The 26,490-nt window shown below is 41.8% G+C and overlaps 1 protein-coding gene, 1 long non-coding RNA gene and 1 pseudogene across 2 annotated transcripts in view; 1 reads left to right on the forward strand and 2 right to left on the reverse strand.

The window, feature by feature from the left end:
* Positions 1-9,822, forward strand: part of LOC101335673 (uncharacterized) — a 38,008-nt gene extending 28,186 nt beyond the window's left edge. Inside the window, exons 3-5 of the long non-coding RNA XR_002174552.3 lie at positions 4,597-5,083; positions 5,837-5,950; positions 8,692-9,822. This is a non-coding gene — a long non-coding RNA (uncharacterized lncRNA). The remainder of the gene's footprint in view (positions 1-4,596; positions 5,084-5,836; positions 5,951-8,691) is intronic.
* LOC101333672 (solute carrier family 2, facilitated glucose transporter member 3) overlaps positions 1-13,840 on the reverse strand; it is a 76,125-nt gene extending 62,285 nt beyond the window's left edge. The window contains exon 1 of the mRNA XM_073789073.1: positions 13,805-13,840. Within this exon, the coding sequence (XP_073645174.1) occupies positions 13,805-13,825 (21 nt within the window). The 5' untranslated portion in view covers positions 13,826-13,840. The remainder of the gene's footprint in view (positions 1-13,804) is intronic.
* Positions 13,841-20,393: 6,553 nt separating this feature from the next.
* On the reverse strand, positions 20,394-22,680 carry LOC101334245 (acylphosphatase-1 pseudogene; annotated as a pseudogene).
* Between the last annotated feature and the right edge of the window lie 3,810 nt (positions 22,681-26,490).

Consider the following 26,490-nt stretch of genomic DNA (forward strand, 5'->3'; position numbering starts at 1 on the left):
GGCCAAGGGATGAGAAGAAGCTGGGAAGTAAGCAGGGATCGTATCACAAATGGCCTGATATGCCAGGTGAAAGAGTCTGGACTTTAGTCTGAGGACCACAGAGAGCCAGTAGGTTAAGTACGGTAAAAACATGAACACAGATTTTAGAAAGATTACTGATTGTACTAAAACTAATTAGGAGCTTTCTATAATAGATGACAATGGCTTGAACTGAGGTACTGGCAGGGGGCTCAGAATATCAGGTATCAAAAGGACTTAAAAAGTACTTTTAATGCAAACCTCTGCTCTCAAGGAAATTTCCTTGAGAGGCAGATCTTATGATTTTCTGTTTGATTTTATTTTTCCGAAAATACAGATGGGAAAATAAGGCATAGAAATAGTTGTGACAAAGCAGGAAAAAAAATACAAGACCTGTCGGTGGGGTATTCATTCAATAAACGTCTACTGATCAACTACTACATATTGGGTCCTAGGCACAATTCTCCGTATACCATAGAAAGACATATCAAGGCTTAAAGCGACTGCTGAGCTTCAAGATACGTGCTATCTGATCATGGAGAAAGAACATTTCTGAGTGCTGGGGGCCCTCCTTGTAGGATAAAATCTTTTAGAAAATATTTCAGCTATTTCTCAGTTTGTTTCTCTAGAACAGAGGCAAGGTTACATACTCATTAGATGATCAGGTGATCTTCCTTAGCATTCCTCACGGTGAATCGGGTTTGGAAGGATAACCTTAAGTTTATCCACTGTAAGAAGGCTGTGTGGATTGACCTTCCCTTCTCTTTCTCCTGTGTTGGAAAGAACTATTCCTCCTCCGACTCGCCACAGGTTGTTTTTTTTTTTCAACTTGCCACAGTTTTTACCAGGGGGACTTCCCCACGTTGGGGGCACGTTTATTTTCATCTTGAACTGTTGCATTTCACTTTCTCTCTCCTGCTTGGCTTTTATCACCAACCCCGTGGAGCCATAGATAACACTTTATAATTTAAGAACGAAAGATATTTGGAATGTTAGGTACTCAGACAAGGAGAGATGTCTGGGACAGAGCATAAGCAGGAAAAGGGGAAAGGTGAGGTAGGGTGACATCTCCTGGCAGTAGGTGCAGGAGTTCCCATCTCCAAAGACCTCTCATTGCCTGGAGACACTGGTTCTTGCTTAGGATTAAGTTAGGTTCTAGAAACTCTAAGAATTAGATCATCTCTAAGGTCCCTTCCAGTTTTAAAATTTTACAATTCTCGTAAGATTTCCACAACATATCTTTTCACAAGGTCAATTTGTAAAGAGAATGAGATAATTCTTAATTAATTAAAAGAATTAATTAATTCTTAATTAAAATTAGGATTGAGGACCTGAGACTCATAGATAAATCTGGAAATAGAAGTTACATTTCTGGGATCTCCTACAGTTCCTTCAGTGGATTCCTACAAAAGTTATCCAAAACATTAACAACCTTTTGCCTTTAACTTTTGGCCCCTCTTACAATCCAAACACCAGTAAAATAAGGAGTATTAGCTAGGGAATTTGTTTAAGTTGTGCAATGTGTTTTGAAGAAAGTAATTTATTTTTAATACGTGGGATAAAAGAAACAGGTAGAGTTGTCAGATCTAGCAAAAACAAAAAAATAAACTAATAGAATGCCATTAAATTTGAATTTCAGGTAAACAACGAATAATTCTTTTAGTATAAATATGTCCCATGAAATGTTTGGGACATACCTATACCACAGAACTATTTCATGTGGCAACTCTCAACAGGGAGCTAAAGTTCTGTTCCATCCCATGGGTTGTTAGGAGGATTAAATCAGAAAAAGTGGAGGAAGTGCCTAACACAATAAATGAAAGTTCTTTTTGCTTTCCCCTTAGGCTGAGGAATATGATATTGATAATTTTCAATCATCCATGCATAGACTGAAAAGAAGTTCAACTCCAGTCACCCTGCATACTTCTGGTTCATTTTTCCCTGCTGTCCATCTGTCTTAGCCACAGAAATGAAAAAAAAATACTCAGTATTGGATGAAACATATTTAGAAAAGTAAATCTGCTAGTGGCTATTAAAAAGTCATAAATTGGGCTTCCCTGGTGGCGCAGTGGTTGAGAATCCGCCTGCCGATGCAGGGGACACGGGTTCGTGCCCCTGTCCGGGAAGATCCCACATGCCGTGGAGCAGCTGGGCCCGTGAGCCGTGGCCGCTGAGCCTGTGCATCCGGAGCCTGTGCTCCGCAACGGGAGGCCCGGTGCCGCAAAAAAAAAAAAAAAAAATGTGTGTGTGTGTGAGGTGGGGGGTACATAGTTTTCCAAAATTATTTTCTGAGTAAACAAGCCAAAAGGGAGATCACTGCTTCTTTCTTTCTGTGTTGCTCTGGCACCCACCTTCCACCCTAAATCTCTTCCTTTCTCTGTGGTTCTATTTCTTATACCCCATCAAAGCCTATTGTATGGAGACTTCCCTGGTGGCGCAGTGGTTAAGAATCCAGTTCTTCCTTGGGGCTTCCCTGGTGGCGCAGTGGTTAAGAATCCGCCTGCTAATGCAGGGGACACAGGTTCGAGCCCTGGTCCAGGAAGATCCCACATGCCACGGAGCAACTAAGCCCATGCACCACAACTACTGAGCCTGCACTCTAGAGCCCGCGAGCCACAACTGCTGAGCCCTTGCAGCACAACTACTGAAGCCCGCGCCCTAGAGCCCATGCTCTGCAACAAGAGAAGCCAGCGCACCGCATGAAGAGTAGCCCCCGCTCGCCGCAACTACAGAAAGCCTGCACAGCAACAAAGACCCAACGCAGCCAAAAAAAAAAAAAAAAAGGCTTATCATGAACAGCTTCCTTTCCTTTTACCTTCTCCCTGACCTTTTGCCTAAATGTTCTCAAGTTTACTCTTCTTTTGCCGATTCATTGCTAGGACAGCACTCTCAGGCCTAACTAGATACACCAACCCATCACTAGCTCACCTCATCTGGACTCAGCTGGATTCTCATTTCCAGCCCCTGTAAACCCACAGGACCAGGAAGGGAGCCCCAAAGGCACACATCGCCACCTGGCGGCCGATTGCTAACCAGACGTGGTGACACCAGGACGCTCTCGGTGACACGGGGACAGGCCTGAAGGCAGATTGGCAAGAAGCACCAGTCGCCGATGGAACTGCCAGGGTTGGCTCCCTCTGCTTGGGTAACAGCATCTTCTCTGGCTGGAAACATCCTTCCAAATCTGTTTCTGTCAAAATTCATTTCATCTTTCATAGTCCAGTGTAAATGCCGTGATCCCTTTTTCTGACCTTTCGAGTTAGAGGATCTCACTCCTCTACAAGTCCCAGAGTGGGGTCAGCATTTCATTATAAGTCAGGAAGCTCCACATTGCCTAATCCGAACTATTTCTCCTCCTCTAGTGCCTCAAAGACTCAGGTCCTTTGAAGTACATGCCATCAGGATATTGCAATCTGCTGATCTCCTGGGCCACTTCCCCTCATTCCCTGGAAATTTAAAAACCTGACTCATCCTCTTGGTTACACAACTCCTGCTGTCCTCATTTCTAGTGACTTCGTCATCCTTGGACACAATTCATCCCATGAGCTGGCCTCAGTGTCTTATCCGCTCATTTCCAATCATCTTGTTTTCCAGCCCACCTTAGTCACTTATTCTCATGGTGACACCCTAGCCCTGGTTATTAGTAATAAATGCACTCCTTCCGAAACTTCTGTTTCTTGCATCTCACACTGATCGTTATCACCTCTTCAACAATTTCTGGACTGAAGTAGGATTTTTAAGCTATTGACTCTATCAAATTTTCACTGCCATCATCCTTCTATTTTTACTTTCCATACCTCCCAACTGAAATTGTTTGATTCATCACTTTAAACGCTCCTTTGTATAAACTTGCGACTCCCTAGCACTTCTCTCCCTCCTGCTGTATTCCTTGGTAAAATCCCAACCCTTGTTAAGTCCAGTTCTAATTACTCTACTTGCTTGCATTCACTAACTAAATAAACATAACTGGAGAAAAATCCACAACCGTGCTAATTGGTCTCACATTAAATTAGATGATAATCTCAAGTGGGCTCTCCCCTTTTATTTTCCCAAATCGATTCACTCCCTGTTGTCCAAGAAAACAGTTTCACACCTTTTCCTCTCGACTCAAATTTCCAGGATCCCCTGTCCTTTTTCACACTTAGCTGATAATCTCATTTCTTATTTCTTTGAAAAACTAAAGAAATTTCTCATCTTCCTACTTCCCTACCAAATCGAATTTGACTGAATCAGTATCCACACACTCAGTTTGCTTCTTGTTTAAATAGACTGATTGTCTAACATCTCCTAAGGCTAGCCCATCCACCACAGAACTGGATCCCTTTACCTCTGACCTTACTCAAGAATTTTGTCCTAAAAGCATTCCCCTTATATCATCAAATTTTCCTTTTCTACCAGATCCATATCATAATGTCTCTTAACAACACCCTCCCTTAGATAAAGACAAACTTCAGAAAAGTAGATACTTCTGGCATGGCAAGAAGCTAGAGGAGAATCTTACAATACGTACAAGATTTGATTTCTTAAGCAGGGTGGGTATCAAGGTGTTCATCTGCGAAATTCTTGCCTTGTTCACAGAGACGATGCTGAAGGCGAAGGAAGCAGCGCTGAAAGGCATCCACACACTGCGCCTCTGAAGGCAACCCAATATCCCTGGAAGGGCGCCCCCCGGGAGGAACGAGCTTGACCACTATGCCATCATCAAGCCCCCCTGACCTGGGTCAGCCATGAAGAAGACAGAAGACAACAACATACTTGTGTTCATTGTGGAGGCCAAGGCCAGCAAGCACCAGATCAAACAGGCTGTGAAGAAGCTCTGTGACACCTACATGGCCCAAGGTCAACTCCCTGATCAGGCCTGATGGACAGAAGAAGGCCTGTGTCCGACTGGCTACTGACTATGATGCTTTAGAGGTTGCCAACAAAATTAGGATCATCTAACCTGAGTCCAGCTGACTAATTCTAAATATAAAATTTTTCACCATAAAAAATTCTTATAATACATCCATTCCTTCAGAGTAATGAAAGAAATAGTTCTTCTCTTGACCTCAAGTCCCTTCTCAAGGTAAGCGCCCCTTTAATGTAAATTCCTCCAATTCCTCAAACCATTCTCTATTAAACCTATTCCAATTAGGCTTTTGTCCCTCCTGCTCTGTTTGAAAGAATCCTATCAAGGTCCTCAGCGAACTCCATCTTATCAAATCCAAGGGTCAATTCTCTATCATTCTAACCTGACCGCTCCAAAACATCTGACAAAACTCATCACTCTCTCCTTGTTCGAGTAAATTTCTTCCCTTGGCTTTTCATACACCAATTTGCTCTGGTTTCTCATTTGTCTTACTGCCTTTTATCAGCATTTCTAAATGCTGGAATGTTCCCAAAGTTCAATCCTTAAGACACTTTTCTACAAACACTCACTCCCTGGGTTCCCTCCTCCAGGCCCATGGCTTTAAATACCATTTACATCAAATCTCAGACTCCAGTTGGACCTGGTCTTTAGGCTGTAGACTTGGATGTCTCCACATGGAGGGCTAATGAGAATCTCAAAGCCAGGAGTGCCCCAGGCTCCTGGTCTCTCCTCTCCTAACTTGTTCTTCCTCCAATTTCCTACCTCAATTGCTTAAGCTAAAAAATCAAGGAACTAATATTGACTTCCGTATTACGCTTGAACCCCATGCCCAATTCATTAGCAAGTCCTGCCTGTTGAATCTAGCAGTTTTTACTACCCCTTACTACCACCGTTGTCCAAGTCACCGTTATCTCTACCAATACAACAGCAAATAACTGATCTCTCTGCTTCTACGTTTGCCCCCTACAGTGCATTCTCCCACTCACAGAAACAGTGATCTTAAAAACATAAACCTGCACTTACTTGTCCCCTGGTCGGAATCCTTCCGGTGGCCTTCCAACATATTCAGAAAAAAAAAAAAAGGTAAGCATCTCATCATGGACTACCGGGCACTACCTGATCTGCTCTGGGCTGTCTCCCCACCTCACTTCCTGCCACTCTTCTCCGGATGCAGCACACTCCTTCCCTGCTGTTCTTTGAATGCATGGGCCAAATGCACCCTACCCCGTTTTTGGTTGTCGTTAATTTTTTTTTCCTTAACTTTTTGAGATAATTATAGATTCACAGGTAGTTAGAAATAATACAGAAATCCCGTTATGTTCCTCACCCAGTTTCCCCTAATGGCAACATCTTGCATAACACAGTCACAATATCACAACCAGGGAACTGATACTGATAAGTCTACTCACCTTATTCAGATTTTGACAGTTTTACATACACTCACTTATGTGTGTGTGTTTAGTTCTACGTAATTTTTTTTTTTTTTTCGGTATGCGGGCCTCTCGCTGCTGTGGCCTCTCCCGTTGCGGAGCACAGGCTCCGGACGCGCAGGCTCAGCGGCCATGGCTCACGGGCCCAGCCGCTCCGCGGCATGTGGGATCTTCCCGGACCGGGGCACGAACCCGTGTCCCCTGCATCGGCAGGCGGACTCTCAACCACTGCGCCACCAGGGAAGCCCAGTTCTACGTAATTTCATCACTTGTGTAAGTTCTTATGACCACCATCCCGGTCAAGATACAAAATATCAGTAGCTCTATCAGAAGGATACCTCCGAGGAGGAGGAGAAGGCAGAGGAGGAGGAGGAGGGTCCCTCGTGCTTCTTTTTATAGCCGGTCATCTCTGGCCCTGAGTCCCAACCGGTGGCAACCCTTAATCTGTCCTCCATCTCTATAATTTTGCCATTTAAAAATGTATATATAAAGAAAAACAAAAGAAAAAAATGTATATAAATGGGACCTATTTTAGTTTGGGCTGCCATAACAGAGTAGTATAGACCGGGTGACTTAAACCACATTTATTGCTCACAGTTCTGAAGGCTGGAAGTCCAGGATCAAGGTGCTAGCATGGTTGGGTTCTAGTTAAGGTCCTTTTCCTGGTTTTCAGACAGGCATCTTCTCACTGTGTCCTCACACAGCAGAGGAAGACTGAGTTAGTTCTCTGGCTTCTTATTTATTTATTTATTTATTTTTGGCTGCATTGGGTCTTCGTTTCTGCGCGCGGGCTTTCTCTAGTTGCGGTGAGCAGGGGCTACCCTTCATTGCGGTGCGTGGGCTTCTCATTGCGGTGGCTTCTCTTGTTGCAGAGCACGGGCTCTAGGTGCGAAGGCTTCAGTAGTTGTGGTGCACGGGCTTAGTTGCTCCGCGGCATATGGGATCCTCCCGGACCAGGGCTCGAACTCAAGTCCCCTGCACTGGCAGGCGGATTCTTAACCACTGTGTAACCAGGGAAGTCTGTCTGGCTTCTTTTTTTTTTTTGCGGTATGCAGGCCTCTCACTGCTGTGGCTTCTCCCGTTGCGGAGCACAGGCTCCAGACGCTCAGGCTCAGCGGCCATGGCTCACGGGCCCAGTCACTCCGTGGCATGCAGGATCTTCCCGGACCGGGGCACGAACCCGTGTCCCCTGCATCGGCAGGCGGACTCTGAACCACTGCGCCACCAGGGAAGCCCTGGTTTCTTTTATAAAGACACTCATCCCATCCATAAAGGCTCCATCCTCATGACCTAATTACCTACCAAAGTCCCCATCTTCAAATACCATCACATTTGGGATTAGATTTCAACTTAATGAATTTTGAGGGAACACAAACATACAGTCCATAACAAGATCACATAACATGTAACCTTTTGAGGTTGCTTCTTTTCACTTAGCATAATTTCCTTGAGACCCATCCAAGTTGTTGTATGTATCAGTAGTTTGTTCCTTTTTATTGCTGAGTAGTATTCTATGGTAGGAATGTACCATAGTTTGTTAACCTTTCATCAACCTAAGGACAATTAGGTTGTTTCTAGATTTTGGCTCTGACAAATAAAGCTGCTATAAACCTTCAAGTACAGGTTTTTTATGATTACGTTTTTATTTCTCTGGGATAAATGCCCAAGACTGCAATTGCTGGGTGATAGGATAAGTGCATGTTTAGTTTTGTAAGAAACTGTCATATTCTATACCAGTCGTTGCGCCATTTTATACTTTCACCAGTAATGTATGAAGGATCCAGCTCTTCTGCATGCTTGCCAGAAAATGGGGTTATTATTTTTCATTTTAGCCATTCTGAAAGGCACGTGGTTATACCTATTGTGGCCTTAATTTACATTTCCCTAGTGGCTAACGATGTTGAGCATCCTTTCATGTGCTTGTCATCTGTATAATTTCTTCATTGAAATGCCTGCTCAATGTCTTTTGCCCATTTTATTAACTGTTGATTTTTTTTAATAACAGCTTTATTGAGATATAACTCACATATTATACAATTCACCATTTAAAGTGTACAATTCAGTGGTTTTTAGTATATTCACAGGGTTGTGCAACAACCACCATCACAATTAACTGTAGAACACTTTCATCACGCCCAAAAGAAAATCCTCACCCGTTAGCAGTCACTCTCCGATTTCCCCCAAACTCCCAGGCTTAGACAACCACTAGTCTACTCTTTATCTTCATAGATTTGCCTACTCTAGACATGTCATATAAATGAAATCAAATAATATGTGGTCTTTTGTGACTGGCTTCTTCTACTTAGTACAATATAATGTTTTCAAGATTCATCCATGTTGTAGCATGTATCGGTACTTTATCTCTTTTTATTGTTAAATAATATTCCATTTTAGGGAATTCCCTGGTGGTCCAGTGGTCAGGACTCTGCACTTCCACTGCCGACGGCTGGAGTTTGTTCCCTGGTTGGTGAACCGCAAGCCACGTGGTACAGCCAAAAAAAAAATTCCATTTTATTGGACATACCACATTTCATTTATTGGACATACCACATTTCATTTATCCGAGCATCAGTGGATAGACATTTGGGTTGTTTCCACTATTATGAATAATGCTGCTATGAGCACTCAAGTCAAGTTTTTGTGTGGACATATGTTTTCATTTCTCTTGGGTACACCTAGGAGTGAAATTTCTGGGTTGTAGGGTAATTCTATGTTTAACTTTTTGAGAAACTGCCATCTGTACCATTTTACATTCCTACCAGCACTGTATCAGGGTTTCGATTTCTCCACACCCTCGCCAAAGCATTCCAGTATCTGTATTTTCAATTATAGACAACCTAGTGAGTGTGAGGTAATATTTCATTGTGATTTCCGATGTGCATTTCTCTAATGGCTAATGGTACTGGGCATCATTTCATGTGCTTATTGGCCATTTTTATATCTTCTTCTGAGAAATGTCTACACAGATCCTTTGCCCATTTAAAAAATTGGGTTATTTGTCTTTTTATTATTGAATTGTAATAGTCTTTATATATTCTAGATACAAGTCCCTTATCATATACATGATTTGCCAAAATTATCTCCCATTCTGTGCCTTTTCATTTTTTTTTTAATTAATTAACTTATTTACTTATCTTTGGCTGTGCTGAGTCTTCGTTGCTGCGCGCAGGCTTTCTCTGGTTTCGGAGAGCAGGGGCTACTCTTCGTTGTGGTGCACGGGCTTCTCATTGCGGTGGCTTCTCTTTGTGGAGCATGGTCTCTAGAGCGCAGGCTCAGTAGTTGTGGTGCACGGGCTTAGTTGCTCTGCGGCATGTGGGAACTTCCTGGACCAGGAATTGAACCCATGTCCCCTGCATTGGCAGGCAGATTCCCAACCACTGCGTCACCAGGGAAGCCCCTCTTTTCACTTTCTTGATGGTGTCCTTTGACGTCCAAAAGTTTTTAACCTTGATTATGTCCAACATATCTATTTTTTTCATTTGTTACTCATACTTTTGGTGTCATATATTAGAAACTGTTGCCTAATCCAAGACCATAAATATTTATATCTATGTGTTCTTCTAAGAGTTCTATGGTTTTAGCTCTTAAACTTAGGTCTTTGATCCATTTTGAGTTCCTTTTTGTATATGGTATGAGGTAAGGGTCTAACTTCACTCTTCTGCAGGTGGCTATCCAGTTGACCCTGTAACATTTGTTGAAAACACTATTCTTCCCCATTGAATGGTCTTGCCATCCTTGTTGAAAAATCGGATGCATGGGATTTATTTGAGTACTCTCAATTCTATTCCATTGATCTATATGTCTAACCTTATGCTAATACCACACTGTCTTGATTATAGTTTACTGTTGAGTTGTGTTGAAAGGGCTTTTTATTTTCTAGATGCAAGTCCTTTGTCAATATGTGCTTTGCAAATATTGTTTCTGTGGTCTATCTTTTCACTCTCTTTATAGGGTCTTTTGCAGAGCAAAAGCTTTTAATTTTAGTGAGGCCCTATCTATCTATCTATCTATCTATCTATCTATCTATCTATCTATCTAGGCCTGTGCTTTTGATGTCAAGCCTCTGCCTGTTTTTGTAAATAAAATGTCATTGTAACACACCATGCCTACCTCCTTACATAATGTCTGTGGCTGCTTTAGTAGCCATGTTGAATAGTTGTAACAGAGACCACATGGCCCACAAAGCCTAACACAGTTACTATCTGGCTCTTTACAGAAGAGGTTCTTGACCCGCTGCTCTAATCTGCTAAACCTTTACACTCCAGGGCCCTTACACACTCGCTCTGTCTGAAACACTCTTTCCTTGGATCTCCTTCTCACGGCTGGCTCTCCAGTGTTATTCTGGCTTCTGCTCAAATTTACCTTAGAGAGGCCTTCCATGACCATATTATTTAGAATACGCAACCCTCCCCATCGTTCCACCATCTACTCCCTTACTTTATTTTTCTTCATAGAATTTATCACTTCCTTCACTAGAATAAGCTCCATGAGGGCAGTCTCAGGCACCAACAGTGCCTGTCATATAATATCACTCAAGAAATACTTGAATAAATAAGTGAGTCACAGAGAACTATGTGGAAACCACCTCTTGCCAGGAAAAATAACTCTATTGATATTTATTATCCCATAAACTATTTTGTCAGAGGAACAATACTTGAATGAAAGAACAATAGGTCTGATTCCCTTCATGAACTGTATAATGATGTTTATGTGTCATTTTACCTCCATGGCATTCCCTAACATATCGAGCTAAAGAGTTACCTACGGCTGGAGAGTAAGGATGTTTGAAAGTCTTTACATTTGTTTCCTAACTCTGTTTTCCTTCCTGATCTCCTCTTGAGCCTGAACTGAAATTCAATGGGTCGATAATAATGTAGGTTATCTGTTTCACACTACAATTGATTTCTCCTGATTGCTCTTGAATTCTGAACCTCTTGATCTGTCTGTAGGGGAACAATGTAGAACAGAGGAAAGGAAAGAGAGCTTCGGCATAAAGATACTGGTCACAGGCCAGCTCTAGCACTAGTTATGTGACCTTAAAAACATATCTCAAGATCTTAAACCTTGTTTTCAGATAGTAACATCTGCCTCACGAATAAATGTATGTAAATAATAATTAATTCCCAATTATTTAACTCTTCTATATGCCAATGTGAGATTATATATATATCTGTCCCCGGTTCCTGGCATAGAGCTCTTAAAACCCTTGTAATTTCCTGAGTCATAAGAACACTGGGAACATCTCTCATTCTAATAATTGTCTTTGACCAGGTCCCTGACACAGGGCTCCTGAAACGCTTGTAAATTCCTAAGTGATAAGAGCACTAGGAACATCTTTTGTTCTGATGAGGTGAGTGTCGATGGGCTCCTGGATGGGGGCTGGTCACCAGCAAGACCAAGCTGTGATTAGAAGCTTGGAATTATCAGCCCACCCCTCGTCCTCCAGAACGGGGAGAGGGGCTGGAAATGGAGTTAATAATTGATCGTGTCTGTGTGAGGAGGCCTCCATAAAATCCCAATAGTAGGAGGTTTGGAAAGTTTCCAGGTTGGTAAACACCTCACACCGGGAGGGTGACGCACCTCAACTCCATGGGGACGGAAGCTCCTACGCTCAGGACCCTCCCAGACCCTGCCCTATGTATTTCTTTATCTGGTTGTTCATCTGTATCCTTTATCATATCTTTTAATAAACTGGTAGACATAAGTGTTTCCCTGCGGTCTGTGATCCATTTTAGCAAATTAATGGAACCCAAGGAGGGGGTCATTGTAACCTCTGATCTATAGCTGGTTGGTCAGAAGCACAGGTGATAATCTGGGCTTGCAACCAGTGTCTGAAGTATGTGTGGGTCGGGACAGCAGCAGTCTTGTGGGACTGAGACCTTTACTTGTGGGACCTGGTTAGACAGTGTCAGAATTGAGTTAAATTTTAGGACATCCAGTTGGAGCCACAGAGAATTGCCTGGTGTGCAGAAAAACTGAGATTTTTTTCCTTTACAGCCAAATACTTTGCTAAGTGCTGAGAATATATTATCTAATTTGTCACAATAATCAGCAAAGATCGATGTCATCCAAAGAGTTAATTATAGTGTCTGGCTAATAGGTATAAAATAGGACAAACTTTCACAGCCATTTGCATCTGGCTATGTCAAAATGGCCTTGTCAAAAGTAAAATCACTGGTTTTTTGTTTTTCGTCTTTCTTGGGGTACAGTTGATGGAAAATCACTGTTTTTAATGCCAGTAACAACAGCAACAACTATCTTAAACCTTTGCTTATCCTTAATTCCCACTAAAATTCTGGGGACTGTGTCGTTTAATTTCTCTATTATTGAGATGTCTCGCAGGCACGTACTTCTTTTTTAATAAAACCACCACCACGACGGCGATATACGATATCTTAATAATGATAAGGTTGGCATAATTAGGAAGCCCACAAATAAGAGAGGTAGACTACCCTATGATTTTTGAAATGGAAAAACACAGTAGTATCCAATCTTAAGTAGTCAAATCTAATTATTAAATAATTATGCAGCAGGGGGAGCTTGGTGGGAGCTGGGGTGGACAGGAGGCACAGTGGCTTTGCTCACCATTGGTAAAGCGTTGAACACATTTTAAAAAAGGATCACTCCTTGATTTCTGTGTCTCACACCTTGTCCTCACAGTGTTTCCACCAATGTCTTTCCAAAATAGCCTTAACAACTGTCATGTAGACCTACCATCTTTAAAAATGTATTGACTTTTAAGATTTTCCAAAAAATGCTATGTTTTGGAAAACGTGCTAAGGAAGAGCAATTGCCCGCCTTGTTCTTCCCCCAGCTCTGCTTTCCTTAGTTTGACCAATAAAAAAATTGGGAAAGAATCTGGCAGTCTGATAAGACCGCCATTCAAGATCCCAGTGAATTCCCTGAGAAGGAGCTTATTTAAAGTCTTTCTGGATAGATCACATGGGCTAAACCCTTGGCTTCAGGCAATATGTGATTTAGTCACCAGATGAAGCCTACCCTGTCCCTATCCCAGGCCAAAGGGTCATAAATTCTTTAATATCTTTTTGTGACTCTTCATCACAGTGCTTTGCAAGTAATATGACTCAGTAACACTTTAGAGTCGGCTCTATAAGAAGAGTTCTTATCATGGTGCAAATTCAGCTATGATTCTTCACACCTATATAGTCATGGCAGTTTTTAAGGTAATTCCCTCTCGTCCAGTTGTGTATAATTTTACCGAGGCCTGTTTGCAATTACAATGCTGAACATGGATATTTTATCATTTTTATTATTCTTGATGTTAAAGCACAAAATGCCACACATGGCAAATACTAATTAATTGTGAATAAAAATAATATGGGAATGTACCGAGTCTATTGGCTGCAATAGTCTCTCCCACCACCACTTATGTAGGTCCGCGTTAATAAGACAACAAAAGTTTAGGGAAACGACAGGTATTGAGATTACTAACATAACTATGACAAAACAAGCTGATACCAATCTGACATAAATTCTTAATACTCACATCCTGTTTGTTGCTCTCCATCTCTCTGCTATACTAAGAATTGACTCGCCCTCCAATTCTTCTTTAAGGTACTGCTTCCTGTAAATTGTAATTGGCTAGTTATTTATTTGCTTTATCTACTTAAGTTCCTTGAGAGATGAGGCTGTGTCAGCCCCCCGACCCACAGGCACACCAATAAGTACTTGTGGAAGTAGGTGAAACCTCATATAATTCTAGTGTCTTAGATTAACCCAATTCTGGGGTCCTCAACAAAGCTCTTTCCACTTGTTCAGTAGCCAGTGGGAAGAATTTTATCAAGTAAAGGGAGAGAAAACGGAAAGAGCTGAATATGGTGCAAAATGGAACCTCTATATTTTGAGTCATTGCTCTGTCACCAACTAGCACTGTTTCCCCATCAGCAAAAGGAGCAGGGATTAGGTGAACTTGCTGTCATAAAACTCTGTGATTTAATGTGGCTTATTTTGCCGTATAAAATTAATAAAATATTTGAAATAAACCACCTCCTCACAGCTTCACCTAAACACCATCAGTGAGCTGCAGTGGAGTCAGAAATCAGGACTCTGCTTAGCCGGTTATCAAGTCCGAGTGTTTCCTCCTTGACCAACTCTCCTGACTTGGATGCATAGTTGGGGATCAGCTGAGATGTATGGTGAAACACTAGTGTTATCTCCTGAGTTTATTAGGAGGAAGGGGAGAATTAGGACAGACCATTCCTTTGACTATTCCACAGCCTCCTTATTACCCTTTCCTTTTCATTTCTCTCTGCAGCCCCTGCCCCCCAGTGTCTCTCCTTTCCTCTGTCTGCTAGTTCTTGGCTTCCAGGTCATCATCATTCGGGGAGAAAATAAAAACCCAAAACCTCTACAACTCTTCTAACTCAAATAAATATACTTTTCTTTAAAAGTAAGGTGCTATACTTGCAGTGAATGAATGAATGAGCCATAATTTTCTAAGGAAATTCCAATTTTCATCTTTCAAAAACCTACAGAGTTATCATTTGCATAGCACTTAAACTCCTGGTAGGTATCTTTCAAGGCCAGCACAGTTCCCTTTGCCTGGATGGTTTTTCTACGGCTCTCACTTTCTTCAGGTCTTTGGTCAAAAGGCACTTCCTCAGACCCATTCCTTCCCCCACCTGCCATTGAATATGCCAGTCCCCTCCCCATTTCTTACTACATATTTTCTTCATAAGATTTATCACTGTCTGGCATTTTATTACACATCCACGCATTTTCTTGTCTATCCCTTCCCTGGAGTATAACTCCAGGAAGGCAGGACCATTGCCCACGTCGTTCACTGTGAGGTCTCCAGCACCTGGAGCAGGGCTCGGACACGGTAGGTGCTCAGGAAATAACAAATATTCTCTCAGGTACTCTGAGGCTACGTGCTAGTTTCTCCTGAGCCCTAGGACCCGCTTCTCCCTTAGTCCCGCCCAACCGTGAGTCACCACCCACCTCTACCCGAGCCCAGCTCGGAAGCTCGTCCTCCCGCCTGCCAGCCACAGGGACAGCGCTGCGCACCCACCACCGGGACCGGGCAACGGCGGTTGGGCCCGGCGGCTCCGCTCAACCGCCCATCTCCGGGCTCACCCACGCCTCTCCGCTGGTCCCAGGAGGCCACGCCCGGGGGTGACAGCGATGCCGCCACTGCGCTTCCGCCCGCCCGGCTGCGCGGCCGTTAGGTCCCCCGCGCAGCTACGAGATGCCCAGGATTCTGTTTTGAACGATCCGTTGATGTGGGAGGAAAACGTGACTCGTGGGTCCGGCTGCCTCCGTTAAGCAGGACGCAGGCAGCCACCCCTGGCGTGAGCAGGGCTCGCGCTCTTGAGTCCCCACAACCGCTGCCCCAGTCCTACTCTTCACCTTCGCGCCAAACTGACCGGCCGGGCCGCAGCCCACCTCGCTCCCACCCGACGCCCAGGCATCTTCGAGAAGAGAGCGGGGAACGCTTTACGGGGAAACGACTCTGGGCCCCACCATCCTTGATGCCGCCGTTAAGAGGGTGTTAACATTTCTGCTTTAAGAGATACCGGTTCCCTCTCAGCGCCTCCGCGCCCCGGGGGTGTTGCCCTCAGACAACTCTGCGGGGTGGGCCGGGGTCGAGGCCGAGAAGGCAGAGGGCAATTTCTAGTGGTTCTTTTGGACCCGGTGGCTCTTTTCTAATGAAAAGCCCCAAATGTCTTTCCTTCCACCTCCTGGAAAGGACTCTTTAAAATTTGGGGTTAGGAGTAATAAAGGTCGTCCCACGCTGCCTCGTGGGTGCTGTCCGGGGAGTGGTTGGTGGGCAAGAGAGGGACCGGTGCTTTGGAGATTGTTCTCCCCTTTGTCCCCTACTAACTTGGAATTATTTAGAGCCTCATAGTGATAGCATGGCCTTTCAGCAAGGGCTGAGTCAGTAGTGACAAGGTTTTTTTTTAAAATGTCTGCATTACACTTCTCAAAAGGGAATATTCCCAGTGAGCAATAAACTCAGGAAAAAGGTGTGCATCTGAATTGGTCATATCAGGGAACTCCAAATTAAAACCACAGGAGATGCTACCATACACCCACTAGGATGGTTAAAATGAAGGAGGAGGAAAAGGAAAGAGAGAGAGAATGCCAAATACGGGAGGCCAGAACTTTCATACGTGGTTAATGGGGGTACAAGTTGATAAACCGGCGCACTTTGGAAAATATTTAGCAATATTTATTAAAACAGAACATGTGTATATAATGGAATGTTACTCAGCCATAAAAAAGAATGAAACAATGCCATTTGCAGCAACATGGATGGACCTGGAGATTATCATATGAAGTGAGGTAAGTCAGAGAAGGATAAATATTATATGATATCACTTATATGTGGAATCTTAAAAAAATGATAGAAGTGAACTTGTTTACGAAACAGAAATAGACTCACAGACATAGGAAACAAACTATGGTTACCAAAGGGGAAGTGGGGGGGATAAATTAGGAGTTTAGGATTAACATATACACACTACTATATATAAAATAAACAACAAGGACCTACTGTATAGCACAGGGAACTATACTCAATATCTTGTAATAACCTATAATGGAAAAGAATCTAAAAAATATATGTATGCATACTGAATCACTGTGCTCTACACCAGAAACACAACATTCTTCAATAAGAAACACAACTATACTTCAGTAAAAATTATTTTAAAAAAACCGGACAGAACATATGCCTGCCCTATGACCCAACAATTCCACCCCTAGATATATACTCAGTAGAAATGCATACACACGTTCATCAAAAAATAGGTATTAGAATGTTCATCTCAGCAGTATTCATAACAATGCCAGACTGGAAATAATCCAAATGTCCTTTAAGAGAAGAATAGATAATTACATTGTGTTATATTCACACAGTGGAATATTATACAGCAATGAGAGTGAATGTGCTATAGCAACCTGCAATTATATGGATGCATCTCACAAAGTTGAGTGGAAGAAACCAGGTAGGTTCAAAAACAGGCAAAACTCAGCTGTGGTGTCATAAGTCTAAATCTGTGGTTGCCCTTGGGGGGTTGTGACTGGGAAGGGGCACCAGGACTTCCGGGGTGTGTGCTGTGATTTTGTCGGGGTGCTGTTAACTTTGTAAAAACAATAATCAAACTGAGCATTTTTCCATATGTGTTTTACTTAAAAATCTTTTTAGTTAAGAAAAAAAAGGGACTTCCCTGGTGGCGCAGTGGTTAAGAATCCACCTGCCAATGCAGGGGACACAGGTTTGAGCCCTGGTTCGGGAAGATCCCACATGCTGCAGAGCAACTAAGCCCTTGCGCCACAACTACTGAGCCTGCGCTCTAGAGCCCGTGTGCCACAACTACTGAGCCTGCGTGCTGCAACTACTGAAGCCCACACACCTAGAGCCTGTGCTCTGCAACAAGAGAAACTACCGCAATGAGAAGCCTGCGCACCATAACGAAGAGTAGCCCCCTCTTGCCTCAACTAGAGAAAGCCCGCGCGCAGCAACGAAGACCCAACAGATCCAAAAATAAATAAATAAAATAAATTTATTAAAAAAAGAAAAAAAAAGCCTTAACTATTATTAATTTGTCCAAGTTCTCCTCTATTCAATTCAACATACATTCATTTTATAGTCACTATATTAGTAAATAAGGCACTAGGAGGCACTGTGGAATCCTGGAATGATGTCTCTGCCTCCCAGGAGTTCATCATCTAGGAGGTGTTACAAATAAAAGTCATTGCTTGGGCGTAGTCTTTAATACTATACTGTTAGGGAAGTCCAAAATAATTCCCTTGGAAGAAAGTTGGGGAAAAGAATATGCATCTATGCAGAGTTTCTGAGTTAGAAGGGCTCTTAAGAGGCTCATGATTTCTCCGTGGGCAGGGACCAGGGTAATCAACTGTCTCACTTTCCCCAGGACTCAGGGGTTTCTCACAACAGGGGACTTTTAGCGCTAAACCCAAGGTAGTCTTGGGCAACCTGGTATGGATACACTCTAGCAGGGGCTGAGCCTGATTCATCTTTGAACTTGTTGAAGTTTCCAACATAAAGTCTGGGACATAGAATTGATTAATAAGCTCAATGAATATTTGTTGAAATGGGGGAAAATGTTAACAGAAATAAAGGCACCTGTTTATGTGATGCCAGTGGCTTTTTGGGAGCAGGAATTGTGCAAAATATGAGTTAGGGACAGGTTGAGGAGGGCTTTGAATGCCAAGCTGAATAGTGTGTTTTATATTTTACTGGTAGCCATGGAATGCTTTTGAACAAATACAGTGACATGAAAAAAAATCTGTGTTTCTCCTCATCAAATCTGGGTCACTGAACAGGACTAGATGGCCTAAGTAGGGTTGGCATAAGTCTACAAGTTGAGGTCCATGTAGAAGGTTATTAGGAGTCCAGAAAAAAAAGTTAAATAATAGACTTTCAGACCCTTAAGGGAACTAAGAGCTTCACTAATCTAATGCCTTCCTTATTTTTTAAAAAAATATATTTATTTATTTATTTGGCTGCATTGGGTCTTAGTTGTTGCATGCGGGATCTTTCATTGTGGCGCATGGGCTCCAGAGCGTGTGGGCTCTCTAGTTGTGGAGCACGGGCTCTAGAATGTGCGGGCTCAGTAGTTGTGGCCCGTGGGCTTAGTTGCCCCACGGCATATGGATCTTAGTTCTCAGACCAGGGATCAAACCTGCATCCCCTGCATCAGAAGGTGAATTGTTAACCACTGGACCACCAGGGAAGTCCCCTTCCTTATTTTTTAAATATCTTTTCATATTATAGTAGTTCCCTCTTATCCACGGGGGATACTTTCCAAGACCCTCAACGGATGCCTGAAACCTCAGATTGTACCCAACCCTATATATACTATGTTTTTTCTTATACATACATACATACACATGATAAAGATTAATTTATAAATTAGGCACAGTAAGAGATTAACAGCAGTAACTAACAATAAACTAGAACAGTTGTAACAACATACTGTAATAAAATGTATGTGAATGTGATACCATGACAGCAGCCAGCTGCCGAGTGAGTAATCAGCATCAATAAACCGGACCAAGGGATGATTCCCATCCCTGGCAAGACGAAATGGGATGGCTTGAGATTTCATGATGCTGCTTAGAGTGGTGCGCAATTTAAAACCTGTGGATTGTTTATTTCTCGAATTTTCCATGTAATATATTTTCAGACAGCGGTTGATTGTGGGTAACTGAAACCTCAGAAAGTGAAAGTGCTAAGAGGGTACTACTGTATATGTTCCTTTTACAAACTGTTTCTTCCATACCTTTTTTCCCCCCTCCTTTCTTAAATGTTAATATTTACCTGTAATACTAATTTTAGTTTGCAATAAATGAAGGCCCAGTGGTAAGGTGACTTGTCCAAGTTCATTCGGCAGGTCCTAAGCAGGTCCTGGTGTTTTTTCTGATTTTCCTGATGCCCAAGAGGCTATGACTCAGTGTCTCATGTTCTCACTCATCAAGATGCCAGTGGTTTATCTTTACTCACTGGAGGGCGTGGGCCTGTGGTGAGGAACAACAGCAGTTTTTTTTCCTTGAGATCTAGGTCTCTTCAGAGTTCTTTTTTTTTTTTTTTTTTTTTTGCGGTACGCGGGCCTCTCACTGTTGTGGCCTCTCCCGTTGCGGAGCACAGGCTCCGGACGCGCAGGCCCTGCGGCCATGGCTCACGGGCCCAGCCGCTCCGCGGCATGTGGGATCTTCCCGGACCGGGGCACGAACCCGCGTCCCCTGCATCGGCAGGCGGATTCTCAACCACTGCGCCACCAGGGAAGCCTCACAGTTCTTTAAGTATATGAATTATTAACCTAAAAATAATATTGCATGTTTCCACATATTCATTTAACATTACTAAGAACAAAATGCCCTTTTCTCTCATAAACACAATTGTTTTTAAAGGTTCTAATGTGTTTTTGTTGATTAGAATTGTAGTTGTAATCCTCCCGTCATACATATAATATGCAGTAATAATCAAATATCTGATACTAAAATAACTTACTGATAAATTCTAATACTGAACACAGAATAGTTCTATCTCTACTAACAATAAAAAGCAAAACCACTTAGTTTATCTTGGAAAATTTAAATTCTGGCCATTATTTTACAAGTTAGGAATCTGAGTAGTCCAACTATGAGATGCCTTTCTCATTGTAGAAGTTTGCTCTGTCGACGTGCGTTTTGGGATCCCCTCTTCTTCCAACCATCCCTGCATATGACGCACTTTGGAGATGCAACCTTGAAATTGCCCTCATACTGTGCCCTGGTCAGTATTCTGGACCCAGCCTCCAAATTCCAGCTTTTGCCCCTCAGCCTGAGTATAATTGTGGAAAAACACCCCGTGTGCCTTCCCCCCAGTTTCATAACCCACTGATATCAGGGTGTCCCCTTCTCCCATGCTCATGCTCAAACCCTCCTCGCCCTCCTCTCACGCGGCGGGAACTACCCAGGCGACCACCACGCCAAAGGTTCCCCCAGCCGAGTAACCGACGCGCCGGAAGCCTAGACAATTCTTGAAAAAAATTTTAATATCCTCCCCCTCCCTGGCCCCACCCTCAATCCCACTTTGGCATAAGCAAGATATACCTTATTATGCTAGAATTATTTACAGCCTAGTAATAATTTTCCCATGGTACTTTTATTATTGCAAATACAGCTGCCTCTCGTTCCTCCTCTTATTTCTAAACTATGGCCATAACGATACTGAAGGGCTAGTATGATATACTCTCTTGTAAACTATCTGGCCTAGGAGATCCTGGAAAATCATAAAAAGATGGGATCACTTTGGACGAACAGAAGTTACCTGTTACTGAATCTTGACCCATAGCCCTTGCAGCTCTGCAGTGGGGACAGTTATAATACTGATGGGAAGTCCTTATTCTGGTCCCTCAATTTCAAAGCACAATTTTTAGACAGTGTTAGAGCTTTGCTGAAATGTAGCTGTAAGAAAAAGTCTGGACTAGGAAAGGAAAAAAAGGTCCATTTGTGCTGGGAAGCAAGGGAATTCCGTAATTTACAGTATAGATGGCATCTCTCAACACTCTCAAATAGTCCTTCCTACCCTGGAATTGCAGATTGTAGGTTAAACACCTTATTTTTCATTCACTGGATGTAGAGGATATCTCTTCTCCAATTCCATCTATCTTTTCAATTTTCCTAGGAAGGTAGGTTGAGGGGAAATCTACTTTCAAATTTTAAATGCCTCAGGGTGTTAAGGAGAAAATGGTAGCATTTTCACAGATAGGTAGCTTCCTAGGTAGATCTGTGGGAGCAGATTTATCTTTCAATTTATGGCTGGAAAAACCCAGGTGGTGAGTGTGAAACATTTTTCCAGGATCATAAAATTGGCATATATACCTTTAAAAACATATTTTAAAGGTCTGGCATACTTTGTAAAAGTCTTCTCATTTTGGTTCGGTTCATAACCTGCCATGTATCAGACACTGCTAGACACTGGATATGCAACGATGAATAAAATACACTCCATATCCAAGCAGTTTTCTGTAATGTGATTAATGCCCTTCCTTCAGACAAACTTTTACAGTTTCCTTCACCTCCCCGCAGCCTCTCCAATTATTTTGTGAATGGTTTCTTTAGGAACCCACCTGCTAGGATACTGTGATCCAGGGTCAGTCCTTAACTTTCTGTATGAGAACCTCGGTTTCCCCATCCTTCCCTAAAGGCAAGGCTAAACCCCACGCTTTTCCTTTCTTCTGTCTCTTTCATCCTTTTAGTATAAGTAAATGCGAAGTCTGGGACCAAAGGCTCATATGAATTTAATTATCACGTATATTTTAGAAAACCACGGTAGCCGCTAACTTCGCTGAGTAAACAGGAAACTATCGATCCCACGCAGGAAATGGCCTTGTTTGAGGGCAACGAAGGTTTCGCGGATTTCCCTTTCTCCTTCAGTTCCCTTCTAAACTCATTTCCGGGTTTCAATCCATTTGGTCCTTCACTACAATAGCAGACTCCGTCTCACTCTTCCCAATTCCACCGTAGACATCGTCTTTGAGAGAATGGCCAATTGGCCCTTCCCTTTCGTGGACATCTTTACGCCTTGTTTTACATCACGGCAAATCCCAACCAATCAGTAGTTGGGGTGGGAGGTACTAAAATAATCTTCACTTCCTTCCCAAACATCCGCCTCTCGCTTGCGTCATCCTGATAGATTACATACGTAGCCAATCAACAAGCAACCTTGGGCCCGGCCTACCTTAAACCCAATCAATTAAAATGAAGACGGAGAATTGGGCGGAGAATGGAAAACTTGCCCCCTCTTTTGGAAATGGTTTGAAGAGGTGCGTCCGGATCTCTTGAACTTAACAATTTTCGACCAACGATCACTGCATACTGCGTGTCTCAAACGCCCCAGTTCTGTTCCCCTTCGACCTCACCCCAAGATGAGCCCCACCCCTCATATCCCTCCCCCCGCTCGCCCCCTATTTCAGTAGAACACATTCCCATCCTGAATCATCAGGAAAGGATCCAAACCCCAAAGGCCCGTGTTTTACACGTTCCTCCCCGCGCCGGTAGAGTAGGGGGAAGGGGAGACCCTGCAGACCCCGGCGCCAATCTTTCCATTCAGTGTGTCTCTCCTCCCTTCCCCACGTTCCCGGGTCGGAGCTGACACGGGGGTGGGAGGAGCCGAGGGCCTGCTCGGCTTGGGGAGAGGCTAACCCTTCTTAAGGTGGCGCAGAGCTGTTAGGTGGCTGGGCCTCTAAACAACTGGGATGTGACGTCCTCCTGCCTCCCTACTTCGCTTCCCACGCAGTTTCTCGTCTCTGGTCCCCTAACCTTAGTCCTAGTCTTATTTTTAGAAAGAATAAACAGGTTAGGTAGGTAAACTAATGAAACTTACAATAATAAAGTTATGTAAAAGAAATACAAACCACGGAGAGAACTTTTCCTTTACGATGTAATCTCTTCTTCTGTGTTCTATTCTTTTCTTCCGAGATTACCTTTTAAAGTAGCCGCTAGAATTTTTCTGATGCGCAAATGTGGGCTCAGATTTTGTCTGATAAATATTTTTAAGTGAATCATTTGTATGTTTGTTTATTCTCTCCCCACTAGATCTGACGACAGCCTCTAAAGGAATCAAGAACCCTTTGCTTAGAGGTTGCGGGCTACCTCCTAGTCCTTTTACCGAGGGTTCCCTGGAAGCTGGAAAGGCAGAAGTGGTATATCGGGCCGCCTTGCAGTCTTGCCTCTAGTTCAGTCTTCTCAGTTGTAAAATGGGGATACCTTCTAGGTTTAGTGTTAGTACTAAAAGACTTCGTGTAAATGAAAACACACTATGATCTGAAAGGTGTAAAACAAACATTAGATAATATAAATATAAAGCATGTAATAGTAGTAAACATTTACGGAGTCCTTACTATGTTCCAGTACTTTTAAACAGTATTTTAAAAAAACTATTTATTTTGTAAAATTTCAATCATATGCGAAAGTAGAGAGAATAGTATTAAAAAAAGACAAATGAAAAAAATCCACGTTGTAATAAGCAACACTTGGCTAGTCATTTATTACCTATACCTCTCTTCCTCATCACTTGGTTATTTTGAAGCAAATTTCAGGCTTTTCATGCCTAAATACTTTAGTATGCATCATGAAAAGATAAATATCTTTAAATAATAATAACACAATTCTATTAACATATCTAAAATATAACAGTAATTCTTTTATATCACCGAAGTCAGGATTGAAATTTCACCAATTGCTTGATGTTTTTTCCAGTTGCTTTGTTCAAATCAGGATCCCCCCAAATGTCCATATATTGTATTTGACAGATATGTCTCTTGATCCATATAGATTGCATTTGGTTGCCTTGTCTTTTAAGCCTCTTTCAATTTCTAGGTTACTCTTCCTTCGCGCACTTATCTAAGTGCATTCCATGCATGAAATCACACAGTCCCTCCCCAACACTATGATGTAAGTAATATTATTATCCCCATTTTACTGATGAGGAAACTGACTACCAGATCAGTTAAATGACTTAAGTTCTCAGTTATTGAGTGTCAAAGCTGGGATTTGAATACACAAATTTTATCCACTATACCATGTTTCATATAACACACAGGTCTTTCATAAGTGCTTCCAAAATATGTGTTGTGGCATATTGGTCACCAATAGTATGAAGAAGCATTTCGCTCAAGGTAGACTAGCACTCATGAAGAATTATACAATATGTTCTATTATTGAGAAGGGTGAATCTTGTACATTTTTATTCCTTGCATGTTTCAGTGACTATATTTTTATTCTACTCCATATCACCCTCCTTAATAGAAAGTAAATGGAAAATGAACGCAAGTGCTTCTCCCTGTCTCAGGGAAAAAGCAAAACAAAACTAGCTTATCGGTTTCTTTTTTTTGATTTAAAAAAATCTCATGAGCAAAAACCATACAAATGCTAATTATAGATATAGTAGAAAATGAGGTAAATTATAATAATCTTTAAGCTTACATCTTTGGTATATATCCATCTATGTGTTTGTGTGTATGTACATACACAAATATATACATACACATACATATATATTTTAAAAAGCAACTATATAATCATATTATACAAATTGTTTTTCCTTTTTTTTTATAAGCATGTTAAACACGAGGTTTATTTTAACTGTGAGTCCACTATGTGCTATACTGACAGTAGATACAGGGCCAGAATAAGGTTGTAAATATTCATACACGTGTAAAAAAACTACAACTTACACATACTTTGCTTACTTGATTGAAAGCCTTGTGGTACATAAAATGCTTTCTATAGTTGATCTCAGCTTTGTTCCCACTGAAGTGAGTTGTATCTGGGTTTTCTGTTCTCAAGACTGCTCAATTGCTGCTGCTGCCGCTGTTGGTTGGTTTTCTTTCAGGATCAAGGTGGGTACTTTCATATAAAATCTTGTTTTAAATTCCTTCTCTGTCAAGTCTTTCCTGGATTCTTAGCTTTGCATAATTATACCTGCAGTGGAACCAGCAACCTAGCCACCAAGATAAATCCTCACACTTCAGCGTCACATGATCTTCTAATTCTACCTTCCCCTTCCCGGGCTCCCCGTGATCTGGCGCATCCGCCAAGGGGACAGTCTCCCTACAAACTTTTTAAACATGATTTTCTCACTGGAATATATTTAGATACATGAAAAAAAATTCGTTCTTTAAAATAATACGTGACTATTGCAAATATCTAAATGGTAAAGAAGACATAAAAAGAAAAACAGTTCCTCTCTAATTCTACTTCCCAGAGTTAAATAAAATTACTCATTTAAAAGCTAAGTAGTATCCTATTATGTAACTGTACCATAGCATATTTAACAGTTACCTTATTAGGGATATTTATCTGACTTGCTACAGTTATAAATAATGCTGCAGCAAATGTCTTGTAGATGTCAAGTAAGTTCTTGAGCTTTTTATTTTTCTCAATTTCCAGGAAAAGAGAGTCAAATCCTTCCCTAACTTTCCCATTTTTAGTACTTTGATCTCTCTACCCCTGCTCCTCAAATTTCATATACATAACAAATGTCAAAAAAGGGTTGGAAAAAGAAACATAACAAAACATGTAACACATAGCAAGAAACATTTGATGCCAAATTATCTGTGTATGGGAGAATGAGTTAATGTTTCAAAGAGGAAGGGAAAATACAGTCTTAATCCTGGATATTGCAAGGGTGGAAAGAAAGAAAAGGCTCAATTGGAATTTACTGCCTTTAATTACATTTAAAGGAATGACTTTTAATTCTGACAACTCAGGAAAATGGAATATAAGTTAAGAGTCATTTGGATTTTGGATATGTTAATTTAAGTCCTGACTTTGCTTCTTACTAATCATCTGTACTCAGAAATAGTCAATGCCTCTGAGTCAGTTTTCTCATCTGTAAAATAGGTTTAATAATAGTGCCTTATGGGATTGGGAAAAATTAAATGTGATAATGCATGTATAGCTGAATTCCTAGCACATTGTAAATATAATGTAATTTATATATATATAGTATTAGATATTTAGCTAGAAGACAGAAAAAAACCCTTTAATATCTAAATGTGAAATGTAGTGATCAAGCTGTAATCCTGAGTATATGCATTATTTTTTTTAGCAATTAAAATATTTCATGGATAATATTTTTGCTTTCTTATTACTTTATGTGACAGAAAGTAGAGTACTTTGAGAAAAGTTTAATAGGCCAGAGGCTGAAATATATAA

The sequence above is a fragment of the Tursiops truncatus genome, chromosome 11, assembly GCF_011762595.2.
Source record: "Tursiops truncatus isolate mTurTru1 chromosome 11, mTurTru1.mat.Y, whole genome shotgun sequence".
In the NCBI taxonomy this organism is placed as follows: domain Eukaryota; kingdom Metazoa; phylum Chordata; class Mammalia; order Artiodactyla; family Delphinidae; genus Tursiops; species Tursiops truncatus.